Genomic DNA, 25,671 nt, shown 5'->3' on the forward strand with positions numbered 1-25,671 from the left:
GTTTGGAAAGTATGAAAGAATAATCAATGTCATTCACCTAGCTCTGCTCTAACCAAAGCTGAACATGTACCAAGGCTGACAGAGGAACACAGAGGCCAGCACTGTGCAGCTTTTAAAAATCCAACATTTCAAAATCCATTTTCCTTTGTACATTTAATATTCTTTGACTTATACACAGCAATTTCCTAAACCCACGTCTCAGATCTTTGAAACTTTAAAAAACATAGACATCTCTCCCCCAGAATGTCATGGCTTGTTTGGATTAATGAGAGCCATGCACTCCCACTGTAATTAGAAATGAAACAGTCCAGATCAGTGCATCTGGAAACACGCCCTCTTCATCACACCTGTTTTTTATCAACCTAACACTACATTCTTGATATTGAGAGAGGAAAAAAAAAATCCGCTGAGGATCTCCTGAGGTAACACGAGTAAAGAAACAGGAGCACAACAAATCTGTCCCTGTGCAGGAACTGGGAAAGGAAACAGAAAACAGCTTTCTGTGTCAGCAAACAGCCCCTGCACACCAGCTCAGCACATACCTAATTTTAAATTTTTTACTAAAGGCAGCCTTCTTTGTAAAGCTCTTGAACAGACAAAGACTTTCCCCTCAAAGCAGCGGATGCCATGGAGTGCCTTGCTGGCTTAGGCAGAGGTTTAAAGTATTTGCCAGCTCAGAGCCTGGAAGAACAGCAGATGCAAACAAACCCCAGACTGTGAAGTAACACCACAAATACCTGGAAAACACTGTTAGCAAGTTCCCTAATGATTTCTAGAGAATATATCATTAATACTTCAAAAATAATTCAGCTTTACTACTGTTCTGTGATCTATTTTGTGAGGAACTCAGGTACCAAAACAGTTGGGATGCTAAGAACCCTCCATGAATAATGCCCCATTTTCATGTCTCTCTAACATAATTATCTAACAATTAAAATGCTGCCATGGTTTCATTGTTTGTGCTGGGGAGGCAGCAGTAGTTGAGTGTTAATTCAAGTGCAATTGATATTAATGACACCAGTCCCTGCACAGGGAGGTCAACTGGAATTCAGCACTAATTTGTGTCTTATTGGAGTTTGTCATGGGAGCTGCTGACCAGTTACCTGTACAGACCAGACATAGGTAATTATGTTTTCTGGGAAGGCCTTTCCGATTCACACATTAATTTCAAAGAAAATTTATTTGAAGTGAAGTTTCCATATATGGGACATAATTCATTAGTAATGAAAGGAGTGAGGACAGCAATAAGCCCAGTTTTTCTTACAAAGTCTGGGTATTGAATTTGGAATTACAAGGTGCTGTGTTCGTTCTGAGGAGCCTGCAAGGACACTGATCACTATCTCTCCTGCTGTTAGAGTCAGAGCTCTGCTATAGTTCAGCTGCAAAGAGCCACTGGTGTCCTTATAAAGCAGTAGTTGGATTGTTCCCCCAAAGCAATGGCAATCCCAGGTTTTCAAGTTGGATGGGTCTTTAATTCTTATATTCAGAATACTGCAGTGAAGCACACTGTCTTGGCAAGAAATATAATTGTTTACCAAGTGTTTAGCAGACCTCTTACTGGGGTGTCCTCATGGCTGTGGGTGTTCAATATCCTCTTACATAGAGAATGTGCAGCCACTGAGATCTCAAAACTGGGAAAACATTCCATTTTGAGGTGGCATCCAAGCCCTCCATCCCAGAGAAGTTGGAGTTAAATCAGGTACTTTGTGCTAAGCATGGGCACCTATTGACCATGACCAAGTGGACAAGGAGGCACAGAACAGTTGTCCTACACTTAATATTACTCCAAAGGAAGGCACATTAAGGTGCTAATACACATTTACTAAATAAAGAGCCCAACAAGATCCAACTGTGGTTTTAAAAATAACCCCAGTTATTTTAAATTATTGAACTCACTCTTCACAGAACATCCACCACACAGTGTAGGAAAGGTTCTCTATAATTAGCAGTGTGTTTTCTGGCTAAAGGGAGGAGAAAAGGTTTTCCTAGAAATGGAGCTGACCCTTTGAACAAGCAGGAATGCCCAAAATCAAAAAAGTGGTCACCATTTTTTTTAAATTTTAAATTTTTTTTTTTACCATATTTTACAAAGACAAATGAATCAGTTCTGAGACGGTGATTGTTAGGGAGTTCAAAACAGTAATGACTGGAGAACCACAGCTGACAAACATTCAGGTATCTTGAACTCTGGACACATTTCCATCCTGTTGATCCAGTGCTTCTTTGTCCCGGAAATTCCAGCAGGAATGGTTAGAGGAGGAAAAAGGTGCTCTTTTCCAGATGGCTTTCCCATTGGAGATGAAATTTTAACAGCAAATAAAAGGGAATAAAAATATTTGGATTTCAAGCAGAATAGAAAGTCTTAATAAGATTTTGTGTCTTTTCTGGCCAGACAAGTTACTACTTTTGGTCCACATGAAGCACATACATCAAGAATCTAGACATGATTTACATGTTGTCACCAATTTGTATAAATGCAGAGCTTCTAGGAAATGTAGTGGGGAAGAACACAACAGTAATTAAACAGTAATAATTATGTCAGTGTTTCTGACCCATCTGGGGATTTGCAGACCATGAGCATTAGTGCAGCAGGGTGGTGCCTGACTTGAAGGGAGTTACACAGTGGAGTTTCTACCTCTAGGAAAACAAATTTGAAATTACTTCTGCCACTACTGCATTTACCAACACATACAGGGCTGTCTCCAGCAGACAGGGAACCAGAACAATGATGGTCTTAGAATAAAGATGTAAAATCAGCCAACTCGTTGGCATAATGAAAATAAAATGGTTTGGAAAACATGGCTGGGAAAACAACTTGAAATTAAAAACCCTGCAGTACTTTTAAACAGAGCTTCTTGGGAAGTATTTTTTTTATTGTACTGACAATATCTGACAACCTTAAGGGTAAGTTCCTCTCAGTTAATTTCAGTTTTTATGTGAAACACCAACAAATATAGGCAAAACTGAGAAAATGTGACTGCAAGGTCACAGAGTACTGAATAGATATTGATTTTAATATCTTGTTTTATCTCCTTCTTACACAGAACTGATGGGCCACTGCTGTTTACTTGCTCAAAATATGTTAATTCTAGAAACAAATGTACCAGGAATCTTTCTGTCTTAATGAAATTAGTGATTTCAACACAGGACAGTGATTAAAGTATATAACACAAGCTGGAGACCTGGTTTTTTGGTCTCAAATTCTGTTAACTATTTTTCTTCAATTTGCAAGTCATTTATCTCTATGTGACTTGTTTTCCTATCACAAGAGGAGGGACAGGACATACTCACAAACCTACTATGTTTTCTGTCTTTTCCTGGGTACAAAATAAGGCTTTATGACTTCTTTAAATCCAGGGCAGGACACCAGCCAAGAGAAGGCAAGGGATAATTAGAGAGAAGTCCAAACCCAATGTCAGTTATTCCCAGTGATGCCCACAACAGCTGCAATGCATCATGAGTGTAAAAAAATAATAAAATGCAGTAATTCAAACCATTCCTTCCCAGTACAAACCCAGAATTTTCCCTCATTTTTTGCCCTTAATGGTTTGCTTTTCTAAAAGACTTGCTAAATCAAAAGCAGGAGATTTAATTATTCATGATCAGGGTTTAAAAAAACAAACAAATTCCAGTAAGGACCCTTGAAACTCAGGAAATAAAAGAAAGTTTAATTAGCGTAGAGGCACAACACCTTGCCTCATAGGTCTTACTAACAATACAAAGCAATAACCTCAGGTCAAAAGATAAGTTACAATACATGCAAAAACATCTGGAGTGTGCACTAAGTAACACATTAGTTATAGGTACATCTGTCAAATAAACATAGATCTACTCTCCTAAGTAACAAAACATCAGAGACTATTCAGGAGTAAAGGTACAACAGAACAACCATCATTGAGCAGTGTATTGGACACAAAGCATCCAGGACAGAGACACTTGACCTTTGGAGGCAAAAACTGTAACAGGCAAATAGCTGAGAGCCAGATCCCCAAATACTTATGAAAAGCTCTCAGTGAAGCCTAATGTATTATCAGAATGAGGTCTGAAGGGTTTTGCCCTTAAAGAATAACAGTTATGAGTGGGTAAAAATGTCTCTATGGGTGAGAATTTTCAATCATCTAAGCTTAATGTTGCTGTTAAGACTAAAAGGAGGAAAGACTGAATATCAATACAAATAAAACAATGTTTTTTTTGTAAAACCCTTAAAACAAATAACAAGCGTGAAGGAAAATTTGGGATAATGAACATGTACTGAAATCAAAATCAAAATGGTTTAATAAATAATTAAAGTAGTTCCTTTTTATCCTAGAGAACAATAATCAGTATTAAAACTAGGAAAGTAGAAAGTGGACGGGGACCTCCTCCTTACTCTTAAATAAGGGTGATCAGTCCCCGTTATCACCTCTCACCATGAACACATGCATCTGTGTTTCACAGGACTTGCCAAAAGAAAGGGGCAGAACAAACACTTACTGCCACAGGTCTGGTTTTCTTCCACAGGACGACCAAGTCATGGGCTCAGTCCATAACAACACTGATGAATTTGAAAGGGGAAAGGGATGGGGGAGCAAAGGCTGGGGTGAAGGCAACTCTAATCCTGCGTCAGCATCAGACAAGTGCTCTGTCTCTCACATGAAGGGGACGTGTCTGTGCTGCTGCCCAGGCCCCTAGGTCACTGTAGGCTCAATCTGGGCTGCTACTTATGCAATAAAAAACACTGCAGAGTTCTCCTCAGGCGTCGCTGGCAGGTGTGCCCACTGCAACCCAGTGGGTGAAATTTGCTATATCCCCATTGCTGCCAGCCAGCCCCTTCAGCATGTACCTGGAGTGTTCCACAGGGAGCAGCCCCTCCATCCCACTGGCACAGAGTGGCTGAGGAGCTCAGGAAGGCAAGTAGAGACGTGCTTCAGCCCTTCTCCTCCTTGTGGATCCTGAATCAGCTGGACTTTTCTAGCTCCACTTGCAGGAAAGTGAGTCTGTTTTGCTTCCACGGTGTAAAAGCTGTGATGGACAAGATCCTAAAAGACAGCAAGACCCCAATGACAAAGTCCTCACTCAAGGACATGCTCCCTAAAATGCCAGAGGCAAACAGTGCGTGTTTGATGACTGAGATTCCCATCCCTATGTGTTATGTGGCTTTGGTGGAGTGGCACAGAGGAGCTGGTGGCAGGAGCTCCACGATCCCTGTGCACCCTACAGGGAGAGCGCTGGTTACACTGGGACCAAGCAAAGCCTCACACAAAGCAGGTTACTGCTGCCTATGGACCATGGCCACAGCCCATACACGGCAGCAGGACTGCGGCAGAGGCACTGGGGCCACTGACTGGTGAAGCACAGCCCAGCACACAGCTCTGCACTTGCTGTTCCTCCAGAACAGCTGATCCCAAATGTGGTTATAGGGCTGCAAAGCTGGCAAGGTTGCGGGTAACAAGGTGCATCCTCACTTTTTCAGCCACTCACCTCCTGTGCTTTAACAAACATATTGTATGCCCAAGCAAAACCAGCAACATTAGACATCAGCAAATCAAGCATTACTGTGCCATAATATTTTTTGTTTGTTTGTTTGTTTTTGTGGTGGTGGTGGTGTTGCTCTGAACACAAATCAAGTATGTACGCTACTCTAATAATTCTAACCTCAGTTGTGCCCCCGTCCCAGGAGGCAAACTTTGGCATATGAGTAGTCCGTGCTTTTCCAAAGGGGCTGAACTATCACACTGCCTTCTGATTTTAAGATATGGATGCTCAGCACCTTTGGAAAAGCCCATGTCTAACCCTTTGTCTTCCTCTCTGTCCATCTGCCACACAAGGACAGCACCAACCCTGCGTGTCACAAACACTAAAATACATCATTGAATGTTCTGAACCAATATACACACAGAAAGTACAAAACAACCAACTGCGAACAGAGAAATATGAAGAATTGTACCCTGTAACCCTAAGAACATCAGGAAATTTGGTAAAATGGGGTACAGGCAGATAAAGCAGCAGTTAATAGTGTACAACAAAGATGCCCATTGACACAGACAGTTGTTACACATTTTCTTTTGAACAAAGAAACAATAAAACAAAGATAGAAAATCACTTTCTGGACCATGTTTTCCCTGTTGCTCCATTACTTCAAAGTGTTTTATGAAGCTACTAAATGGTAACTGCTTTTGTACAGACAATACACAGTCAGTTGGTTTTGTGATCCAAATAAACCATGCTTTTCCTCATATCATGCACTGGGAAGCAATCAGCTTCTTGTCAGTCATTAGTGAAAAGAAATAAACACATTTGACAATAAAAGGTTTCTATAAGTAATATTTTCCATGTTCATTTTCACAGCAATCATTAGCCAGAACTATCTAAAGTGTTTCTGGAATTTCCTTCTCTCTTGCTGTCTGCTTTTCTAATGGAGGAATTTTCCAGTATCTGTGATACTCACCCATGCAGTTATTTACAAAGAGATGGTCCTTGTGGATAAGAACCTTAATGAAATTTACAGTTGCTAAGGTACATTTGTAAATGCTGGCAGTTACACTCAGATAGATCAAATGGAATTCATTGTGCAGCTTGGGGTTGGGCCAGCAATATAATTAAAGTGCAAATAAACAAAAAAACCACAAGCCAGGCAGGTCCATTTTTCATCGTCAGCATTGAGAAGCATCATGATTATGGTAAGATATGTCAGATCAAATAGGCCTAGGTCACAATCTGTTTTAAACATGTCTCCCTGAGAGAATTTAAGGGAGGTATACAGTGATATAGCCCTATTTCTTCAACTGGCTGAATATCATTGGAAAAGTAAGGACACTTTTCCAGCCAATTTTTGTTTTCAACAGTGCTAACACCTGTGTTTTATACTATGATGCCCTTTACAACATACATTTGAGCTCAGTTTCCATGCAGCTACGACAGGCCACTCTTGATCAGGAAAATGTAGGAAGTACCCACTAGCTGTAGAAATGACATCTATCTACCTGGTACATGACAAAAGCACAGGCTCTGAAAACATTTACAAATAACACATTTTCTCATACATATGCCCATATGCAAGTGATAATTAGTAGCTCAGATAAAAATACATACTTTGTGTTTGCTGGCATTCAACGTTTGCCACTGATATGTATGATTTTAGAGCTAAGTTAGTGCCGAATGGCTGAACAAAAAAAATAGACATTTTTCAAACCACTGATTCCAAGTGAAACGGAACTGTCACTCCAGCTCTGAGTGTTCACTGCTGGTTATCACCCACTGCCAGATCAGACCTGTGTTTCTCTCCACAGTGTGTCCAGAAAGTGCTCTGTAGCCCGATTTGTCAGAGAAGTTGCAGGAGGTGTAGGGAAATAAAGTGCCTTTTCCAGGGCTGTGTGCAATATGACTCACCATCCCATCCACTGCAGGTCCAGATTTCTCACTTTGTGTTTCCCAGCTGGGAAGGCTGGCAACTATGTACAGTTATTCCACTAGTCCGTTTGCTTTCCATGCTGTAAATACTCTCATAGATGAAAAAAAATATTTACAAATCATTTATAGGTACAATCAGTCATCTTAGAAAAGGCTGACGAGACCTTTAAAGAAGAAAGTGTTTTATAAAGAGTAGCATTACATGTACAGCAAGTGTTTTGAACAACTGCAGGTCTGAAGTTACCAGATGCTCTCTTACTGTCACTCCAAAATAGTAGATGACTGTTAAAATTCTGGTTTCTCAATGAAATTAACACAATATGAAGACACCACCACCATTGTTGCCTCAGTGGACACAGTTAGCCATCAACCCAGCCACCTCATTTTGCTTACTCATCTTAATATACCTGAGTATATTGCCACCATTTCAATCTGTACCCTTAATTTGTCACATTAAGATGGCTGCAATGAGAGCCTGTTCACAGTAAAGTCTCCTATTTTCCATTAAATCATAGTCCCTATGCAAAACATGATGTTTGCAAAGCAACAATCACTTAATCCAGGTAGGAAGTGCCTTTGTCTTCCACCTCCAATGCTTGTTTTCATTGCCAGAGAGGGAAATGCTGTGAGACTCTGTACCTCTTATTGTCAAAGAGAGCTGGCATTCTTCCCAAAATTTCCCTTGCTGTCTTTAGGACATGGCATGCATGATGCTGTTCATTGTACTAAATCTTTCTGTAGACTCTGAGGCAAAGCTGAGTTTCAGGCGGGGAGTCTGGGCTCAATCTTCAGGGAGAGCTCATACAATGTATCTTCATCTATAATGAGCGTCTTGTCAAGTAAATAGTGAGTGACCTGGAATGGAGAAAACACAGATGGACAGACTGTACAGAACAGCCACAAAAATTTCTCTTCTTTCCTTCCCCTTTCAGCCTATTTCAGATCCTGAGATGCCCTCATGTTGTTTTCTTGAGAAATCCAACAGCTCATTTGGATGCTGCACCCACCTGCAGAGATCTGGGAATTAATTACAGTCTCTAAGGAATGGGCAAATCATTTGCCAGGTTACCTCAGCCCCAGGCTCCTCTTCTGGAGTATGAGATTAATCTTCTCTGAAGCCACAGACCAGCTTTGGTCAAATTTGCATAACTCCCATGAGGGACAAAGGGACAAAGAACTGCAGGATGCCTCAGCAGGTGCTTGGGGCATGTCCTGTCCCCTAAATCACTGGACTCTCAGGGCAGGAAGAACACGTTTCTCCCTCAACCCCTTACACCCTTGAAGGCTGCAATTCCCAAGACCTTCCAGAGAAGGAGCAAAGAACTTCTCTACAAGGCATCAAACAAAGGGTTTCTGCCAGAGTGAGGGTGTCCCCGCCCCAGATGACCCATCCATACATCTGTGTGTCCTCTCCTCTATGTGTGGGAGCAGAATACACTGATTTTGGCTTTCAACAACAGCTCTATCTGACAGCTAATTGCTGCCACAGCTCTGATTTCAGCATCAGGTGAGAGCCTTACCTTCTGCTGATGATCTATGCGGTAGGAGGTCTGCTGGAACTGCCGTATTTCCCTGATAATATGTGAGATCTTTCAAAAGAATACATGTGTTTAAGTACAACTGCAGTTTGACTTCAGCTAAGCCACACAAATCAAGAATTTTGCACGAAGTTATTCAATTTATCTGGGGAGGAGGGAAGGCAAGGGCAGAGATCATCTCCCTACAGCTTCCAAGCACTACCCTTTCCCAAATCAACCATTTATTCTCCAGTCAGCCTCAAGTGAACAACCTTGACTCTCCTCTCCCCACACTGAAAACACCTCTTCTCTTTTGCCTCGAGTGACTGCTGCAGTGTGTGGCCCTAAGAAGGGCAATAAGCTGAGATTAGAAGAAAAATTTCCATGCTTCCCTGTGAGAAGTTGTTACAAAAAGCATTACATGGCAGTGTGAGAGAAATCAACTTTAAAATGCTTTTTAGATAGACCCTAGCACACTTTGAAAAGAACATTGTGACTACTGCCTCCTGGTGAATCACTGAACTCCTGTAATTCTGGTTATTTAAAAAAAGCTTTTTGTTGCTTTTTCATGAGCTCCATACAGCTGCTTTTTCTGTCATTTCTCAGAGAACAAACTGGGGGCAAATTCACCCTGTAAAAATACCCAGTTTACCAGAAGGTGGTGATAGAAGACTGGGTCGAGTAATTGCTCTCAGATTGCTGCCTATCTTGCACAACACCAATACACCCATAATTCCCTGAAGTGAAATTCAAAGGAGTTATAATGAAATCGATAATTAACTCACATAATTAAACACCACCTGTTGGGAAAGCATACAAGAAAGTGAAAATTACCATTCTCATTTTGGAAAAATTGACAAGTCCTTCCTCAGTGAAGTTGGGTGTTCCTTCTTCGATAAAGGCCAGGTCCGTCAGGTACATCCCAAGGTAGGGAACAGCAGGTGGGTTACAACTGAAAATCAATAAATCAGCATATTTTCCTGTAGCTACACTTGCAAACTGATTCTTTTCTAACTCACACAAACTTTTATTACCTAATGCACTTCTAGTCAATGGACTGCATTTATTTCCAAGACAAACAGCTCCTCTGACTTTGCTTGAGTTGTATTTGCTCTGCCTGTGACAAATTGAATGTATTCTGTCCAATATCTAATATTAATGGCACTTTTTAAACATTCCAGTAATTATTCTAGTCGTTCAATTCTTGGCTTCTCTCAAGATAATTTAAAGTAATCATATCATTCAATCCTGAAAAACCTGCTTCCAACTACAAAACTTGCAAAAATTCAGGTCAATACCTAAACTGTAGAACCCTTTTGGATACCAAAATTACAGAATGTCAGACACAATCTGGCAAATGAATTAAAGAAGCCAATACTCAAGGACTACTGTACAAAAGAAGGAGGCTGTTTTCCAGGGGGCTTGGAGGCCACAGGCGAGGAAATATCACTGTGCATTTGTCCTGTCCTTATGTTCCTCTCATCATTTACTGTCTGAAACAATATGAATGGATCTATGATCTGACTCAGGCTTAGTCCCAAGCCCTAAATTTCTTATTTAGAGCAAGAAGTCTGTGGAATCCTGTTTCTCATAAAAAAATTTATTTATCAAGCTGACTTTACACTTACCAAAAAAGTTTATCAGTGTAAGCAAAAACCCAACAGGGAATACTTCCAAAGAAAAATAGTATAATTTGTTTCAGTAACTCTCTGGAACTATTACATTTATACATGAGGGAACTAAATCACAGGATATTCAGCAAAACAATAATGCCATATAGAACCAACTTAGAATTTAAAAGATTTTAGTCAAAAATATTACCCAGAATTATATTAATTATTAAAACTTAATCAAAGCCAATTCTTCTTTAATATGTACTATCCACTGCTTATAACAAAACATTTGTATATTGTAGGAAGGCATACTTTTTGAGCATTTCTCTAAGGTTTTTAAATCTTCCTTCAGATGATACAGTCTTCTGAAGCTTGTCCATGAGAGCCTTTGTCTAGAAAGAAAATGCATTACAAATGTCATTGCTGGTGCACATACAACTGGGATTAGATTTTAGAAAAGGTGTAATTCACTTAGCATCTCCACTCCACTTTCAAAAGTAATAAAACAGGCCATTAAGGCCATAACACACCATTAAGATTTCAGCTTTATTGCTTGTTAGTTCCTTGTGTATTTCTGAAAATGGAGACTAGGCAGCATTAAAGATTTTCCTATGAATGATATACAAAACCTGTGTCTATACTAACACTATTAGCCTGCAAATTGGGGAAAACCCATGAGTTCATTAAATTAATGGCCAGGAATTCAATTTACTGTTATACAAGAATATAAAGGACTTGATCCTACACGTTGCTGAGGATCTTCAGCTGCATTTACTAAAGTTGGTGACAGTAAAGGCTATTTTCTGTCTTGTAAGCTGGTCTTGCCTCCAAGTTCCAAATAAAAGCTGAATATGTATATAGAAATATATTCCTCTCTTACACAAGTCACATTCAGTGGGCATCATCAGAGCCTGGTTACTTCATAAATGAAACAAATTTGCTTTTCAGCCTGTTTATGCTACAGACCGGAGACAGTATAGAGAATGATGAGAAATTCATCATTTTTGAAACAGAAATTCCAATTAAGAGAAAGCTGTAGGCAGAAACAGTCATTTTCTTCTAAATAGCAGGCTGATGAAAAACTCAGATTACATTCCCAATAAGTACCAGAAAACTGTGCAACCACATCAATCTGCTGTGGTTTTGTTTTTGTTTTGTTTTTAATTGAAAGGTTTAAAAATCGAACAAATTCTAAACATAAAACTTTCCAGAGGTGACCTCTTTTGTAACAGTCTCTATTGAAAGGATTTTTAACATATTTTTAAATAAAAGAACCAGAATTTGTTTTTAAATAAAAGCACCAGCTATGAAACAGCTATGAAAATCAGTCAGAATGTATTTTAAGTGGATTTCTCTGAAGCATTTAAAAGAGAGGACATAAAAGACTGGATACTCTTCATCCTGACTAGTCTTCTTCCGTGTGTGTGTGTGTGTCTTATTTTTGTGACGGGCAAGCATTCCCACAGCCTCAGCCATGCTACTCACATTCTCAGAAGCCAGGTAAGGGTTAAAGAGAGGCATTCACTGCATCTAAACCTGAGCCCCCAAATTAGAAAGAACACTGGTTGTCAACAGTCTCCTAATGGGTAGCAAAAACCTCACCAATTTGCGAAGTGCTGCCCTTCTTCCTAGCTTTCTGCACAGTCAGGGAAATGCAGTTCCTGACTGCATTTGAGGCACCTGACCTGACTTTAGCTATGGCTTGTAACCACCCAGATGTGTATATCTGAAAATATTTAAATTCAGTTTACTTGAGTATTTCAGTACTTAGCAGTCTTTGGCACCTGCTAATTCTGCTGAAAACTGTTTGTTCCCACTCATAAAAAAATAAATACAAAAGACCTTGACATGAAATACCACTTGGTGGAGAAGCAGAAATATTTATAGGAGGAATATTATCTGAACATGTTGTCTGAACATACTGACTGATGAAATCTAGAAACCCTCCTCACAATTGTGTCTTTCTTACCTGTTTGGATACTTTACCCCAGGTTTTCTTAAGCCTGTAGATTGCACTTCTGTTCAAGGCTGAGGTGATCTCTAACACACCATTATAATTGTGCAAACACCTGCAAATATCAGCAACAGCCACCCACTTCTCAATGGAGTTGGCCCGGGAGCTGACATCAGCATAGTTCATGATCTGGGAAGCCACCAGATTACTCATCTGACCACAGAAACAGGAAGAAAGTTAGAAATTTAATTATAAAAAGAATTTATGTGTATATTTATTTATATTAATAATATTTATTTATATTATTTATCTATAATTACATTATATATTAGTTATATTGCTTTTCTATTATTATATTATATGGTATTTATGCATAATCACAGCATTTCTATTATTTATATATAAAAATAAACTATAAATTTATTTTTAAATTTTAGATTTATTTTAAATCCATATTTATATGTAATATTTATATATTTCTATGAAATAATTATTTAAAAAGAAAAGTAAAATATTTAGTAATTTAAATGAAATCCTTTTTAATATACAACTAATTAATGAACAAGGCCCAAACCCCCGCAACTAATGCACAACAGAAATTATGGCTCTTAATAAAACCAGGGAAAGTATATTGAAAACACTGTTTTAGGGAAGTAAAGGGGAAGATGAAATGAAAGAAATGTAAGAGATGCAATGAGGAGCACCCTCAAGTCATTAGTAGTAAAACTGATCAGGAAGTCTCTCAGAACAATCCAAGGAAAATGGTAAAAAACAAAGACATGTTTGGGGATACAAAGAGCATTCATTAAATAGAATTGGTGTTATATTTCTCTGGAGAAAATGTAGTTTCTTCTGTAGGCAGGAAGGCATTGTAGTACAGTTTAAAATACTCTGCTCTCTTAAATTCCCATTGAAATGCTGAGTACCAGTTACAGGAAAGGAGAATCTTCATCTGCTTTGATTGAAATGGTTAATCGCAAAAAGGCTGTAACATTCAGTCACTACTAGATAAGACATTACATCACGTTGTAACAAAGTCCAGTGTTTTTGTTCCAGAGGTCACAGACAAGAGTTCTTAGAAAGCAACAGACATTTAAGAGTACTTACATCATTGAAATGTTGACTAGTTTTCATAATGTAGGGCGTTCTCTGATTTTTATCCACTTTCATCCAGCCCTGCCCAAGAAACTCTCTACACATTGAGGGGAGAGAAAAAAAGCAAACAAAAATACTCTTAATAAACATAGGACAGTGCCTGTAACCACAGCCTAAGTAGATTTCAAAGATACCTCAATGTGCTGGAAGCTAATAACAGCTTTACACTAATTCCAGCATTTCACTATACCATTTTTAACGCTGACTGAAACGGTTAATTTTATTAAGAAGATTTATTTTTCTTTTAATAGCCTCACACTAATTTTCAGTGTTGTGACCCTATTTATACCCACGTTACTCTTTCATATGTGCAAACCCTTTTGCCGGTAGCATGAATTGGGTGGTGCCTGAGGCTGCCATCACTTACTCATAGGGGATGCTCCGGAACACCACGTGATCCAGTAGGGTGATTTGCTCTGCAAGCTCCATGGCCGACAGCGTCTCAAAGCACTCCGGTTTTGGACAGTCCGACTGCAAAAGCAAGGACAACACTTTAAAATGATCTCTTTTTGTGTCAAGCACAGGGCGTGGAGAGCTTCATGCACACTCTCAACAGGGAGTTGTAATTAACTTCTTTGCTACAAAGATTTAAGAACAATTCCTAACAACATAAAGGTAAGAATCAGGCTGGAAACTTGTAGAAAAACAGGCACGTACCAAGTCAGCATCATGAATGTAGGTTAATTCAAGTCTGTATATTCTGTCCTTATAATTTTATATATATTCATATCTTTCCATTTTTTTAATAATGAGATTTATATCCAAATCCTAAAGTTTTGACCTGTTCATTTTTGATAAGGGCTCCAAATTCTTACTGTTTCTAAACTGAAATAGACATTCTTGATGTAAAATATTTCTGTCCAGAAATACTTTACAACAAGTCACAACTGTGCTACATTTTATTGACTCAAACCCACATTATTTCTATAGGAGTATTTATGTTTAAATTTCAAGATGAACTCACCATCTGAATAATATCCTCTATCTTCAAATGGGTATCATCTTGATCATCCTGAGAAAGAGTCCTGAAAAATGAAGTAGCAGAACACCCTATATAAATGAAATTGTTGGTGGTAATTAGAAAACTTTATCATAGATCAGCAATATGGTTTATCTAAAGTAAATCCTAAGACTGCAGAAGAGGTAAAGAAAAAAAATGTATCTGGTACCTAAAAACTCGTGTTTTGTTTTAAGTAAAAGGGTACCAACTTTTACATCATCAGAGACGTGCAAAGTAAAATATTTCCATGGAGGTTTAAGATCTCTGAGCTAATGAATCCTGAATAATCCTAGGAAACCTAAAGGTGGAAAATGACACCTCAAGTATTTTCTCTGATTTCAAACTAAAATGGTATTTTGGGGATATATCTGAAAAATCAACATCTGAATAGTGAAGACACAAAAACAGGCAGGCATAAAAGAGTGCTCTTGTTTATTGGCACAACACTGTCCTGTGCAGTGTCCCACATGAAGAGCTGAGAGTGTGGAAGTGGACAACAAACTGCAGGTTTTACTTTCAGTAACACAACTGTTAATGAGTGCTTCCAATTCTGCTCTGCAAAAATCATGATTATTAGGGTTATTTCAGAGTAATGGGTCAAAAATTAACACCAAAATAAAAAGTGTTCATCAAATGCCACCTACCCAGATGTAGCATATTGGCACATAATTATAAGCTCTTACCCCTTCATTTGGAAAATACAGACTCAGAGAAGCTTTGAATAGACTGGATTAATGTAATATACAAAGGAGAAGATTTATAGAGAAAGAATGTAAGTAGTATGTAAAAAACTGCCTAAAAATACACCAACAATGTGGCAAGAAGTCACTGGGATGATTTGCATCAGGGGAGGTTTCGTTTCAACATCAAGTTGAAGGTGCAAGTACAAGTGAGCCTTGGGTCAGGCTTTCTGCACAGGGTCCTCATCAGCTGAATTTCCAAGGAAAGTTTAGATGACCATTTTCAAAGAAGATACAGTTCTACCGGTGATTCCAGAAGGCACAGCAACAGGATCTGGTATTTCCCCATGGTCCCTCCAATTCTTCATTTTTGCACTTTGTATGAGCAGACTTTCCACATACCAGCCAGGGAAAGGGTTAAAGGAAAAGGATCCCATTGCCTGGAGACTTCAGCTATGAGTGTGAGGCTCAGAATTTGTACCATCAGGGTGGGGAGGAAGCATTAATGCTCAGTACACCAGGTTCCTCTGTTGTGGGCTGCTGTTGTTTTCTCTTGGTTTGCCAAATTGGAGGGCTCGGCTAAAATCAAAGGCAGATAAACACAGAACCTAAGAAACCTCCTTCCCTCATTTTCAGCCTACCAAAATCCATACAAAAATGCCCTTTTTCTATTCATAAGGGCTGGAAACACCTTGTGTCTGATGACACAAGACATACAATGTCTTGAATGTTTTACCTCTACAGGAGAACCATAAGCTTCTTCTCCAGATAATAACGGTGTGCAGCCCCAGTAACTGTAAACAGACTGGCAATCTGTCCTTCCTGAGCAGCTTATTTTGTGCTATACCTTACGGGTGATTGCCTGCACAAAAGTATTGTTTAACCTGTGACACAAGCATGTGTGCCTACTGGCAACAAAAAACAGACAGGGCTTGTCCCTATGCCCCGCCTCTGCCCCAAGTATTCTTATCAATCTCGTAAATTTTTCATTTAAGTTACTTACATATAACTCTATACTGGCCTGCCTTTGATACAGGAATTAGTGTGTTTGCCTAATATAAAATAAAGTATGAAACATGAAGTTCTTAAAAGGCTGAAAATAGTTAACCTTTCCACATCCTTGCCGCCTGATACTGCCCATCACGACATCTCACATTTTATGTAAACTTTCAATTCCTATTTCTAAACAGACACTTTTTCTCTAACACAGTGGTCTCATAAAAAAAACCCAAACAACAAAACAAACCCAAACAAACAAGCAACTTTCCTTTTATCCGTAAATGCTCTATGTTTAAACTGCAGAGGATAACAAATCTCTGCACTGGCTAAAGCTATTTTTTTGTTAGCATCAATAGTAGCTCGCACTCCAGTCTGTACTGTTGTCAGCTTTGGGATTCCCAGCTCCAACAGGGGTCTGGGAAGATGTTTTGGGCTGCTCACTCCAGTTTCCATTGTACTCCTTGGAGAGCTCCTGGAAGCTAAGAAGCAACACAGATTCATGTGAAAAGGGTCACGAGAGAAAGCAAAGGCACAGAGAGACTCTGCTGGACAGAATCACTCTCAGGGAGGACTGGATTGGGTGACACCTCCATCAGTATCCTTACAAATGAAGAAAGCAGATCAATAAGAAATATCTTTCCAATTCTTAGAGTCAGCAGCTAAGATTAGACCTCTCTCACACACACACTATTCTTCATGCCTGACCAGTCTGAATACTAAATTAATTTTCTAGTTGAAAACATTAACATGTGTCTCCTTATTCCTTTATGGTACATAAAGCATTTTAAAAATATTTTGAAAAGCTACTGTAAGTTGTAGAGCCTGAAATGTGTTGTTTGGTGAGATTATACAAAGCAGAAAAATTGTTCATTCATCAAATTTTGACATCTGCGTATCCTTGGATTTCATTTATGTTTAGTCTGAGGAAGAGGAAGAAAAAAGTGTTTCTTGAACCACCCTGTTTTTCTCCAGAGATCATTTATCAGAAATATTGATTGCTGCTCAGTCTGAACTTTACACCTTCCTGCTTCATTATCAATTATATTTTATCTAGATTTCAAGGGTTAGTAAATAGGGCCGATAAAATCTCAAGCAAAACATATATTGATAGGTTTCAGAACAGATACTGATTAAAAAAAAGCTTTTTTACCCTGAAGAGAAACCCTGTCAGTCCACACAACAAAAATCCCATCATGCAAGAAATACCAGCTGCTTTGTTTGACGACTCAAGGCATGAAGCAGCTCAGTATCTCTCATCAACATTTTCCTTGTCATTCATATTCTAAACAGAGCCTCTCCCAGAGCTGACCATGATATCTTTGGAATACAAACCATCCTTTCCTCCTCCTCTAATCTCTGTTAATAAAGGGAATGATTTTCCAAGAAATATTAATGCATACATGCGTACATGCACTCAAAGGCTGGGGTAGTTTGTAAAAAGACCTATTTTTACCCAATACCCTTCAAGAAGACACAGAAAATACCAATCTTTAGGCTCAGAAAGCATGAACTTTTTTTTCGTGAATGTTTGAACATTGAACTTATGATAAGAAATGCTTGTCCTAGCCTCATCCTGCATTCCTCTGCTTTTCAGAGTCAAGCGTACACTACAAAAACTGAAATGTGGGGAAGCCAAGGCCTACAGTGACAGCTGACAGGCAACCCAGAATTTTGACAGAATACATTTTGATGTGCCATGGCCTTTTAGATAAAATGCCTGAAGCAAGCACTTCTTCAGAGCAACAAAAAAAGCCTGTTTTATGACACTCAGCTAGCAAATGGGTGAATGACTATTTTCATGAGGGGCACATCAACTGGCTCACTCATTCTTCTCATTTTCATCCTGTCCCAGAGAAGCCTTTTGAATGAAAGTTTCATCGAAACTTTCAGTTTCAATAGATCTGTGCTTTCATATGAAAAGGATGCTGTCAAAAATCTTCAAACAAATCAATTTCTAACAGCAGTAGAAAACTGCTGTTCCAGTTGGGTTATTTATATTTCTCCTCTAAGTAGCATTAGCTGAAATGTCTCAATTTAGAAGAAAATCCAAAAATTGACATCTTTCCAAGGAAGTGAGTGTGTGGCAGTGATGGACAGAGCAGCATTTCTCCAAACCAGATGTTGACAGTGAAACAAGAGAAGGACACAGTACATGAAAACACCTCCACATCTCTACAAGAACACAGACTCTGGGTACCTTTAGGGCATCCAGGGTGGGATCCACATCCTACCACTGCTTGTGTTCGGCAACTGGGGAAGGCAGGATCTCGATCTCTGGAGGAGCAGCCAGGATGCCTAAATTTTGGTGACAAAATCTCCCCCACGATAGGGAGTGACTGTGGAAGGAGTGTTTCATTCCCTGCCTGCAGCTTGTTTTGTGGTTTGGTGCTTCAGGTACACACAGTGGGTCCTACCACAGAGTTTCTTCTGAGTCAATGCAGACCTTTCACCCTGTCATTATAACCAATGGATATCTGAAGGAACTCAACAAATAATTTTATTACATAAAAGGCATTCTCTCAATGTTCAGAATGTTGACATGTTGGCAAGTGATAGAAAATCCCCAATCTGATGCAGGAAAAAGTACAAAATGCTATGAGAGCCTCTTCTCGATGTCTCAGTGGAATGTTGGCTTGAAGATGAGCAGTTCATCATCAAGAGGAACATGGTCTTGGTTGTCCCCACTACGATAAATAGTGATCTTTAGAGACAAGCAATGGGGAGAACTCTCCCAGTTTTGGGAAGAGCATGTTCAGTGTTTGGCTTGGACACAACCAGCCATGGCACCATGCTGGCAGAACATCAGCAAAAGAACAATCCCTGGGTCATCAAGTCCTCTTTTAGCACCAGATGCAGTACTTTTGTTTTTAGTGAAAGTACAGCAGCAACTTTGCTGTTCAAGCACTAGAAACCTCGTTCATAAATCATGCAGTCAGACAGAATGGAGGTATGTGGATGTTGTGTCTTCTGCTTTTTGTTTCTCAATTCCTCATGAAATCAGTTCCAAAACTATACAAGGATCTTTTCAACCCACTAGAAAAACTAAACACTTCGACAGAAACTATTCCTCCATTTTATATTCTGGATTACTGCAAACTTAAGTTTTCAAGGAACAGTTGGTTTTCTGTCTGAATCCACTGACCAGCTGAGGAGCTGGAGGACCAGAGGGACCCCTCCTTGATGTCCCAAGTACCTGAGATGGTTCCAGAACCGCGTGTTCAGGCTCCACAGGACAGCAGGTCACAGCTTAGACTAGCAAGTCATTCAGGTTTTTTTAAAGCTTATATATAGTCCTCCTTTAATAATGTGCAATAACAATTAATAAAATAACATAAATAGATTTAATAAATTAAAAAATAACAAATTCAGAAAAGTAAAGGAATGGGCACTCCTGTGTCACTGCCAAAGATATACAGTTACACACAAACAACTGCATTCATATTATCCCTTATATCCTTTAATTCCCTCTTCTCATTTAACTGTATAGCATTGCTGAGAGCCTGTATCTCCAGTAGTATCTCCAGTGCTTTGCTACACTGTGGAAGTCACTCAATTAAGAGACAACCCATTCCCCTGAGATGATCCAAACACCAAAGCTCCTCCTTCCAGTGAGAGGGTGTGAAAGCATATTGAACTTTAAATCACACTGAAACAATATTGAAATTTTTGACATTAAATTGTCCAGCATCCACATATGTTTAGCAGCATTGCCAGCCTTGAAAAGCAATAAAGGAGTTTTGACAACTAATGTTCGCAAAGGCTAAAGAAAAAAAATGCCTTTTCCCCATTTCTCAGCTTTTAAAAATTTAACTTTTTCAGAATTTTCACTTCTTACAGCATTTTTTTTCAAAAGAAATACACAGTGAAAATTCACAGAATTTCAAGTCTAAAAAAAGTCTGAAAAATGGAAATATCTGATGAACTGTATTCACTAGTGTATTATATACAGTGTGCTCAAATACTCAGTAATAAGTGCTAGAAGGGAAGAGAGGAGAAACAACACCTACCATTTCACAGAACAGCAGTAAAAGGACTCATAATTAACACATAAATACCAGGGTCCATGTTTTGATGCAACATCTAATGGAAATTGGCTAATTTAAAATGGGATACAGGAAATTGCTGACAAACTTGTATGTTAAAGGCTTATAAATGTATCCCATTACTGCCAGGAACAGCCAATCCAGGTTTATTTTCTGACATTTTCTTAGAAAGCTGAAAGTCTTAAGGTAATCTTCCCCACTGTGAGCAACCTGACAGAACCTATGTTGTCACACATATTATTAAAACCCATTATCTTCATGCTTTCTGCTCTCTGGCTTGCTGTTTCTTCCAAAGAAATACATGAAAAAAACTTAATACTTTTACTTGGAAGAGCAGCACATGCAGTATTATTAAAAAGGAGATTTTTATTTCTGTAAAAATAAAGGTGCTTTTAACAAGAATTTATAATTGTTTCTTTTCCTTTATTTGACATTCCCCCCCCTCAAGTGAACAACTTTCCGGTCACTTTGTTTTTTCATGTATCTGATGGGGAAACCTGTCAAATGGTCTTAGGAAATTCAGACAATACTACATTTATTGCACCCCTACTGGCTTACCTTCAGAATACTCACAATAATGTTAAAACAAAGCACATCTTACATTCATTCGTGTTTTTCATCATATTTTATTTTAATCACTTCTTAGTCTTTAAATGATTTATTTATTTAATCACGGCTTAGTCTTTAAGTGTCTCCTGCTCCTCAGTAATGTAATTCACACGAAAATCAGTGTGTCATAGCTTTTCTTGTTTTTAAAGGAAAGAAAACAACCTGCTTGGAATTTTTTCCCTTTACCACTGTGAAAGAAAGGTGTTGAGCGAGCGAGGGGAGGGGAAGGAGCTGGCTAGAGTGAGCGCACACACAGAAGGACTGGCTAATAGCCCCACATTCCAAGCTGATGGCTTCAGAGTACTGTAGGTGGAGGGGAGTTTTTGTTTTATTCTTCTGGGGAAGGTCCTTCATTTTTGCCCTGACTCAGGGAGGGTGTGTGTGAAGAGAAAGAGCTCCACGGGTCATCTTGCTTTTGGCCAAGTCACCTAGCTGCTTCTAGCCCCGGCTCGCCTCCGTTCCCTCACGCCTTGTTCTGCCCACGGCCCGGACCTGCCTCGGATTTCATCGGAAAAGCCGGCACCAATCTGCAGAGGAACTTTTGAGGGGAAAGGCTGTTCTTCCCTCCCCGCCCCTCTCCTCCTTCTCCGTGCCAGTGGCACTTGCCACCCGTTGACGAGGAAGGGGAGTTCCAGCCAGAGCCTTTGACAGCGTGAGTGCATAGGACGAATCGCCCTCGCCCTTCTCCCTTTTCCCTCCGTGTGGGCCCTTCCGGCCGCCGCCCCCGCCGGGCCCCAAAGGCGCGGGGACTGGGCCCAGCAGCGCCCCCTGCTGGCCGCGGTCAGAACTGCGCCGGAAGGCGAAAAGGACGGAACTGGTTTCGGTGGGAGTTTGGGAGCGGGACTGTTGTTTGTTTTCTTTTGCTGTGTTACCTATACACATATATTCTTTAGTAAAGAGCTGTTATTTTTCTTTTCCACACCTTTTCCACTGGAGCCTCTTAACTTCGAAGTTATAATTACTTTAAGGGAGGAGCCTGGTTTTTCTCATATCCCGCCCTCCTTAGCAAACACTTCTGTCTCGTTAAACTGAGACACAGTAGCTATAAAATATTCCCACTTTGCAAATGGAGTTATTTTCGCTGATACACGAAGACTGAACTCATAGCTGTCCAATGTTCTGCAGTAAAATTATCTAATACAGGTATTTTTATGAATGAAATTTAACACACACTTCATTTTATGGCTCATAAAATGCTTAGTAATCCTCAAAATTGGATACTCTGGAGAAAACCCAAACCCTGTGAATTCTTTGATACACAGTGCCCTATGTCACGTGCTACAGTTAAGATGTTAAATTACTAGAAACGCATTTACCTCAGTATGTTTGCAGTAGCTTTCCTTTCTTGTGGCAGAAGGTCAGGGTCTCTCAAAACTTCCTCCAGCAAATTGAACACATTCATTTTCAGCTCATTGTTCAGATCAAAATCCTAAAAAGGAAAACAGTTTTATTTCCTTTTGCCTTCATAATGTTGATCAAACAACTGAAAGGATATACTTCTATGAGTTTTGACTTTTTTTTTTTGCTATTAGGTTTGAATTCTTTACCTTTTTGTTTGTTTGTTTGTTTTTGCTATTAAGTTTGAGAATATTTAAAGAAACCTGGAAAGCTGTTGTAGCAAACAGGCTACAAAATTAGGATCTCCAAAAGGCTGTGATTTATCTCCTTTCTCATCTTTATCTTCTGTGTGGAAGTGGGAAAATAAGCCTTCTTTTCTGAAGTAAGAAACTCAACAATGCCCACAAAATCCTCTCTCTTCTCCTGCGATGACTCTAAAAGCAGAAAAACAGTTTAACTGCAGTTCTGGTACCACTGCCTAGCAAGGCAGGAAACTGGGATTCCCTTCAATGTTTTCTTGAGTTTCTCTGCTTATCTGCCTCCCACTCTGGTATTTATCTCATACTCACCCTTCTGGAAAGGTCTGCTCTTAGTGAAGGACCCAAACTAATAAGCTCACTAAACCAGGCTTGTGCTCTCTGGCGCTGCACCTGAGAGCTTCAGCACTTTCATTCCCTCCAAGGCAGACTGACACCTGACACAGGACTGCAATTCAAGAACAGGAACGTGCTACAGCCATTTATGTTGATCTCTGAATTTGGAGAAAATCAGAGAACAGAGTATGAGACATTCTGTTGTAATAGAATATACAAGCATTAAGGTGGGAACTCACAGGCAAGTGTTGGAGTAGACTCTGGAAATTCTTGCATTTAGCTCAAAGCTAGCATTTTGATAAGAAAACTGAGCCCAAAACCTTCAGTTGCTTAGTGCATCACAGATCTTCCTTGATAACCCACAGTTACTTGCAAGCGGGACCCTGTTTGTGGCGAGCTCCTGCTTGTTTCCATGGGAACAGAAGGCAGAAAGTTACTGAAAATGGGAAATATTTGGCACCGCGGTGCAAGAGCGTTGTATTTCATTTTCAAATAAGCAGCACAGCCCCTTCTGTTGTGAGAGGCTCCTAAACTGACAGGATTTCTGGAATGTTTGCCTCTGGGGAGAACCAGAACCACCTCCGGTGAAGACACACCCTGGGTTTCACTTGAGGGAATGTGAGAGCATCAGAATTCTCCCAAAGTCACAAAGACTAGTGATGCTTAATTTGGAAAAGGGATGAAACACTTAGGGCAAGAAGGAGAATGCATGCTCATTACAGGAGGAGGTGCCACAGCCTCCCTTACAACACTTTTTGGGAATGGTTACTGCTCAAATGTCAGCACTCAGAAATTACCTGCCCTGAGCATTTCTCTCCTGTCACAGCATCCCCTTTTCACTACTCAGAAGTCTTCTCACCTGGGCCACAGCTAATTAATATCTTGAAACCTACTAGTATCTGTGTCTTTTTTTTTTTTGGTGATGTTTGTCCATAAGGCAAGGATGTTGAAGAATGGGGAGCCTGCAGTGTTAGGTTTGGACAGGGTATCAGACACACAGCTCAAAGCCAGCAAAAATTATTTCTGAGTACTGCACTGTGTTTTCTAAATTACATTTTCTATAGTCACTGTTTAAAATGCCTTCCTTAGGAGCTGCCTTAGCCTGTTCGCAAGAGAAGACAAGAGAATTTTTTCATATATTTAGGGTATGGCAATGTGACTAATTATTGAAAACATGAGGAATGACACTGCTGTTCACTCCAGTGATTTCTAGAAGAAACCCATTTGAAATATGAAACTATCAGAATTTAGATGAAGGAGAAACCTTAAGCCTGCACAAGCTTGAGCCACCAGTGTAATTAATATTAGTGATGTCTGTCCTGTAGCTCATTGGCAGGCACTGTATAAAAGAAGTTGGGTATCTTTGCTAGTTGGGCTACAAATATATCCTAAATGTACAGAAAAGGTGTCCAACAGCTGACAAATCTAACACCCCAATTTAGTACTGCTGAGTAAAATTCTCATGGAAATCACATCAACATGATTAGGATTTGATCTCCAAGTATGGTTTTCAAACCACAGCTTGTTGATTATTTTCATTATAACATATTTTCTCTCAAGATGTCTTGAGATGTTTATTGCAATCAAATTTATGACCAAAAAAGTCTAGAACTTTAGAAGTTATTTCATTTACAAATAAGATGGGCAAGCCTCACCAGTGATTATCAAATTCAGCATTTCCAGGTTTTGCATGTTTATAAGGTAATTCTTAGAACAATTAATAAATTGCTCATTAATACCAAAACTTTTTTACTGTGTAATCCCCACAAGAAAGTAGTCCTAGAATCACTGGGAAACTCACATTGTTGGTATTCTTTTTTTAAAGCAATGTGCCATCTGCTTCTAATAATGTAATGAGAAAAAATATGTGGAAAAAGGTGGGATTCAGAAGTAAACTGGAGACAGAATTTCTTTTTCTGTTGCAGTTCATTATCGAAGGGGTATAGGGATTCCAGTGTGATGAGCAATATATAAAAAAATCTAGGGAAATCGTTGCAATTGTACACGTACTTAACATATGTAGAAAGGTTAACATAAGAATTATACAAACACCAAAATACTTAGCAACTAAGTATAATTTATAAATAAATAATTCTAAAAACATGCAGATTATATTACAGGTGCCCATATATGAATATATACTATTATATTACATATATATCTGTTTATAGTATAGGACACATAGATCTATAGGTAGCTATGGTAGATAGATGGTATTCATGTGTATCATACCTATATATATAATTTTAGACCACTTTTGTGACTTTCAGTTGCAATTTACATATCACAGAAGGAATACAGTTAGTCAACCACTCAAGCGTCCAGCAGGCACATTTCAACTTGACAGTGGTCTAGTCCTTCATGAAAGGGCACAGGGATTTGTAATTGCTGGCCAGAAGAAAAGAGATTGCAGCAGAGGCAGCAGAAAGCAACAAAAAGAAAACTTAGCCTTGCTAAGGTGTCTTTTTTTAACTAGAAACAGTAGACTTACTATCGGTGGTTTGTTCAGAGAATATATTTTCAAGATTTGACTTGAATTCAGTGAAATCCCAAAAGCTTTTCCTCCCCTCTTTCTTTAAATCTTCCTAAGTGGGAGGAAACATTCTGCATCTAAACAAAGTGGGGAAACATTGAATAACCCAGACAAACAAAACAGAGCTAAAACCTAAAAACCTGATATGTATTTGAGTGTGTCAGTGAGAAGGAGTATGAAAACACAAGAGGGAGGGAAGGAAGAAGCAGGAGGGGAGAGAGATCTACTGAAAGACTGTTTACAAAGAA

General features: G+C 39.2%; 2 protein-coding genes across 7 annotated transcripts in view; both read right to left on the minus strand.

Annotated features, from left to right (window-relative positions):
• The window catches only part of ATG10 (autophagy related 10), a 528,134-nt gene that overhangs the window by 312,940 nt on the left and 189,523 nt on the right, over nt 1-25,671 (minus strand). The gene's annotated exons all lie outside the window — the stretch shown is intronic.
• RASGRF2 (Ras protein specific guanine nucleotide releasing factor 2) overlaps nt 3,649-25,671 on the minus strand; it is a 114,579-nt gene continuing 92,556 nt past the window's right edge. For 2 of the 3 annotated variants that reach the window (XM_027708800.1, XM_027708799.1), the window contains exons 19-27: nt 22,276-22,388; nt 14,593-14,653; nt 13,996-14,099; nt 13,581-13,665; nt 12,489-12,686; nt 10,832-10,911; nt 9,741-9,858; nt 8,910-8,978; nt 3,649-8,244 (exon numbers count right to left, since the gene is read on the minus strand). In XM_027708800.1, coding sequence (XP_027564601.1) covers nt 8,152-8,244; nt 8,910-8,978; nt 9,741-9,858; nt 10,832-10,911; nt 12,489-12,686; nt 13,581-13,665; nt 13,996-14,099; nt 14,593-14,653; nt 22,276-22,388 — 921 coding nt within the window. In that variant the 3' untranslated portion in view covers nt 3,649-8,151. The other variant, XM_027708798.1, reaches the window with a different exon arrangement.

This window comes from Neopelma chrysocephalum, unplaced genomic scaffold, assembly GCF_003984885.1.
Source record: "Neopelma chrysocephalum unplaced genomic scaffold, ASM398488v2 Primary Assembly neopelma1_96545, whole genome shotgun sequence".
Taxonomy (NCBI): Eukaryota; Metazoa; Chordata; class Aves; order Passeriformes; family Pipridae; genus Neopelma; species Neopelma chrysocephalum.